Source organism: Brassica oleracea, chromosome C3 (assembly GCF_000695525.1).
Source record: "Brassica oleracea var. oleracea cultivar TO1000 chromosome C3, BOL, whole genome shotgun sequence".
NCBI lineage: Eukaryota > Viridiplantae > Streptophyta > Magnoliopsida > Brassicales > Brassicaceae > Brassica > Brassica oleracea.
In genome coordinates, this window is record NC_027750.1 from 18530148 (window position 1) to 18535384 (window position 5237).

The 5237-nt window shown below is 29.5% G+C and overlaps 1 protein-coding gene across 1 annotated transcript in view; it reads right to left on the bottom strand.

The window, feature by feature from the left end:
• LOC106329337 (probable aquaporin NIP5-1) overlaps positions 1–4551 on the bottom strand; it is a 9042-nt gene extending 4491 nt beyond the window's left edge. The window contains exon 1 of the mRNA XM_013767978.1: positions 3764–4551. Within this exon, the coding sequence (XP_013623432.1) occupies positions 3764–3991 (228 nt within the window). The 5' untranslated portion in view covers positions 3992–4551. The remainder of the gene's footprint in view (positions 1–3763) is intronic.
• Between the last annotated feature and the right edge of the window lie 686 nt (positions 4552–5237).

Here is a 5237-nt window from a genome sequence, read left to right on the forward strand (position 1 = left end):
AAGTTTTTCTTAAGTATACGACTAAAAACATTAAAATGACATGTATCATAATTTGTTTAATGTCCAATCCGATCAACCCATGATGTATAAATTATAGTTTTGTTCCATTATTTTTAATAAAAATTGATCTGATTCATCGGAAAGAAATTATATAATAACAACAAAAAATATTTTATATATATAAATAAAATGATCAAATATATAAAAGAAACTATAGATAATATATACAAATAAATTCACCCTGCGCAAGGCGCAAGTCTTATCCTAGTATACGATTATTAGAGCATCTCCTATGATTGAAGTATTTTTACTTAATATTCCATTTTATCCTATTTTAGAAAAAAAATGAAGTGGGGTTAAAGATATCTTTAGACAAAAAACGCAACTGATAGCAATATAACTAGAGTAACTTAGAGTAAACATGAAAGAAATAAAGAAAAAGAATTAATTGTTTGTACTGTTACACTAATTTATGCTATTTTCTGGAATAATAAAAAAAAATAAAAAGTACAGAAAATATAAAAGAAATATTTCATTTTCCAGAGCAAAGATAGAGAAAATATGTTTACCACTTTCATCCTGATTGGCTCTATGTAAACTGAACTGAAAGTAAACATTTTCTCAGCTATTTGTTACTCTAATTGTGCTATTTAGTCAGACTCAAAACTTCGCTCATAGAAAATATTGGTTATGTGCTATTATCAGAATTCTCATTATAGGATTTTCAGACGGCAATGAATACGTTTATGTAATCTGATTTTAGTGGTAAAATTTAGTGGTTTAAGAGCCAGTTCATTCCACGTAGTGGGATGATCTTGTTCTCATAGTGGTGAAAAATGCAATATCAGATTGATTGGATAGCATAGGATTCTTCTAAAGTATTCCTAGGTGATACTAGATCCGATACTGTGCGTGGGGTGAAATCTTGTATGCAACTTCTGTGTTTATTTAACCTCTTAAAAACTTGCGATAGTTAAATAAACCAATTATATGCGGTTTGACACAAATGTTTGATACTCAGCTCGTACTCGATACTTATTCGGTACTTGGCCCTTAAAAGTTAAAACTATGTACTTGCAATGATCAAGGCAAATAACAAGTACATTAAAGTAAAAACTAGCAAGTATAAACTAGGCCTGGGCATTCGGGGTCCCAATCGGGTTTCAGTTTTATCCAATCGGGTTTCAGTTTTATCCAGGTTTATCAAAATCAGCCCCATTCGGATTATATGAAAGTTCGGTTCGGGACAGGTTCGGGTTCTATCGGGTTCGGGTCGGGGTTAGTAAATCTTCAAAGAACCGGTACAACCCAATATACTTTCGGATTCGGGTCCCAATCGGTTTTTCGGTTTAAAAGTACCTGATTTTTACCTATTTTATAACCAAAACATGAGTAAAATCGGTTCTTCAGTTTTAAAATACCTGATTTGTACCTATTTTGTAACCAAAACTTAAGTAAAATCGATTCAAAAATAAGGAACATCAACCGTGATTATTCGAAATTAAACGAAAAGTAAACATATTTTACTGATAAAAAGAAAACCAAATAAATAAAAGTATAAAACGAAAACCAAATTCTCATGAAATGAGAAACATTGTTTAACGAAAACAAAATTAAAATCTAAATACTTCAAGATTCAACGGTCATCTTCAACCATCAACCTTCATGTAATAGAACCACCAACCTTCATGTAATAGATAAGTATTTTAGATGTTTAATATTTCTTAGCGTATTTTGGATACATATTAGGAATTGAGATCATGTTTGGTACAAGATCTTTTAGAGGTTTTGAATGTTTCAGGTTCTATCGGATATCCATTTAGATTCGGGTTTGGTTCGGATAATACCCATAACCCGAAATACCACAGAACAAGATCTATCTATTAGGAGGTTTTCCTTTTCACTCTAGGTTTATGATTTGGATTCATTTTTATCGGATCGGATCGGATACAGATCGGGTTTTCGGGTTCGGTTTATTTGTCCAGCCCTAGTATAAACCAAGTACCAAATCTTAATATTTTAACTACCTGGCTTACTATTTGTTACTCGTTTTTCGAGTTTTAAACTAAGAATTTATTAATAGCTTACTAATAATTATTTGAGAAAACTATTATTTATATAAAATTAGTAATATGTTTTTAATATCAAAGTGATATTAAACATAATAGTTCAAAAATTATTTTGTTGATTATAATATTAAAGATCATATATAATTTCCTACGAATATATATATTTTTTTTTTTTTGCAAAAAATCATACTATATATTTTTATAAATTTGAAAAAGTTGATTTATTTAAATTTTAAGATTCTAAACATAAACAAACAAGTAACAAATCTAACCAAGTAATTTATAAGTATTTAAATACTAAGCAAGTACTTGGTTAACAAGCACTCGGTACAATCAAGTACAAAAACAAGTCAATATTTATGATAATTGTATAGGACAAGGTAAAGGTAAGTATCGGGTATGCCAAAATTATCAAGTATCCGTTTGTACCCAGGCCTACCATGCCATCCAGTGAAGACTAGTAAGTTTTCCTCTTTTGTGAGTTTTCCCTAGCATATATATAGAATCCATAAATTGAAATACGACGGGAGTCGGCATCCACTGAATAATTTAATGACTTTGACTTATACAATTATTTATCTTTATTTTTAAATAATTTTAATTTATCTGTTTTTACATTTATTTCACTCTGTATCTATTTGCATGTTTTATTTAATTCGGTTGCAACAACTTGTTCGTGTCGTGTTATAGGTGATGATTGGTTCGACTGTGGCTTTAAAAATTTAGATGTAGATAATTAGCTGTAGATAAATCGGTTGTATTGTTACCGTACACTTTTTCTGGAGAGACTTTTGCTGTAGTTAAATTTGTTGTAGTTGTAAACTGTAGGTTGTAGATATTTTAAAATAAAATATATAAAATATGTGTTGTATATATAAAATTATTATTTTATATCTATTAAAATAATTTATATTAATATTTTTTAATAAATTATCAAAATTTATTGTAATTTAAAATGTGATATGTAAATAATATTTATATTATTTAAATATCTTAATAATTTAAAAACACTCAAATTCAAAATTAAAATATTTATAAAAGTTTTTATTATGATTATATAATTTATTTGATATTATAGATATTTTTCTTCATTTACAGATTCTACAGCCTATAACAAAAGATGTAGGGTTTTTGCCTAAAATACTTAAGAAAAAATTTTGTTTTATTTTTTTTGTTGTAGCTTTAAAAATAAAGGTAAAGCATGATTGGTAAAACTAAATAAAAACTTGATGTAGACTTTAATTTTTAAAAGTAAAAGTACAACATGATAAAATTTAGTGATTTAAAAATAAATAAAACTAAAGTAAAAAAAATAAAACCCAGTCAATCACCCCCCTAATCTCCTCAAAGTGTGACGTAAACCCGTATGATCTATTCAATATAAATAATAGGTTAAAAGGATAAATAAATATCATCTTTTGGTAACTAGAATTTTAATTTTCAGAGCTTACAAAAACTATTCAAACATAAATGTACGATCGAATTGTGACTTTCTGAGTATACCTATATTACATAGATTTGTAATAAGTTAATAATGTCTCGATCTCATTATCTAATTATTCATTATTTCCACATCGTCTATAGGATTCCAAAGTTTTCACATAATTGGAACAAAATATTTTTTTTTTTTTTTTTTTGGAACAAAATATTTGGATACATATTTTCTTTAAAACAAAAAAAAAAAGATCACGTACCTTGCGAGTAAGGGAGACACCAGGAGAGGGAAAATCGGTGAAGCACGTGTCGTGTTGACCCCAAGGGTTTCCCATCACCGGCAAGCATTTGCATGGAGGTATCGGTTTCCGATGATCGAACGACATTGAATCAACTCTCATCCCCGTGATCAACGGTCCTCCCGGCGTTCCTGGCGTCGGCGGAGCCGTCACCGCCACCGCACCCATTTCAGCCTCTGGCGGAGACATCCTTACCTTTTCCGGTATTCTTTTTGTATTTTGTTTTGAAGAAAATACTTCTTCTTTTTTTCTTTTTTTGTAGGAGCTAGTGAGATAAATTTCAAGAGACGAAATTTACATGATTTGAGGTTTTTATAAATTTGGGTTTACACTTCTGCTTCAAACTTTGCCAGGACTAGTTTCACCAAACAAAAATTAAAACCAGGGACACCAATGAATCAAACTTATCTACCGATTAAAATTTTCTTTTTTTTTTCTGAAGGAGAAGAAAATGGATCTGGGACGTTAATTTACATGCTTGTAAGGATTTTTATAAAGCTGTTACTACGTAAGAAGAAGAATATGAACGAAGATAGCCACTTCAAAAAACCAAAATCAGAAACCGAATCATATAAAAAGCAAAGACGACAGACACATATGGATGCGTACGTTAGCACTGAGCCAAGACTAGTTCTCGAATCTGTGGTTCTGAAAGAAAAGAAAGATAGAGGGATGTATGAAAGGTTTGGTTAATGCTCGAGCTTAAGTTATATTTATATGTGTGTGTGTTTATACAGAAAAGAGATTGTTATGCATTGAACCCAAAAAGATCAATAATAAAAAGTCAACTCCAATAAACAGTTCATTACTAAATCCCTTTATAAAGATATCTGCTAGAGTCACCGGTGCCTTTGTCACCGGCATCTTCGTTACCGTTCGATCTAAGCAACATATCTGTGTGTGATTCTTAGGAACCGCACATGGCCGTGACGGTATCACTACTGATCATTCGCCACCCCACAATCCTCCAATAATTGAATAGAAAATTGTTCTTAAGTCTGGGGAAGAGCGTTTGATTCTTGGAACAATTTTTAAAGAGAACTATATTCCATATTGTTATAAACGTAAATGTATAAAAATAAATACTTTTCCATTCTGTAACATATGATACTCAACAATTCAACATTCATACCAAAAAAAATATGATACTAATACTGGTAATCAGTGAAAGCGCAAATGCAAAAACGTAGAAACCAATGTTTTTAAATCTCAATCGGATTACTTCTTCTGTTATTGGGTCAGTGTATCGATCATGAATGAACCATGAAAAAATAATTTAAGTAATATGTAATTATAGATTAATTATTAAAATATAAGAAATATTTTACATTAAGAGAATATAATAAGTATTTAAATTATTTCATAATTTTTGTAACAAGTTAGAAGTTACGACATATGATAAAAATACAACAAAATTAAAATTAACAAATGTTTA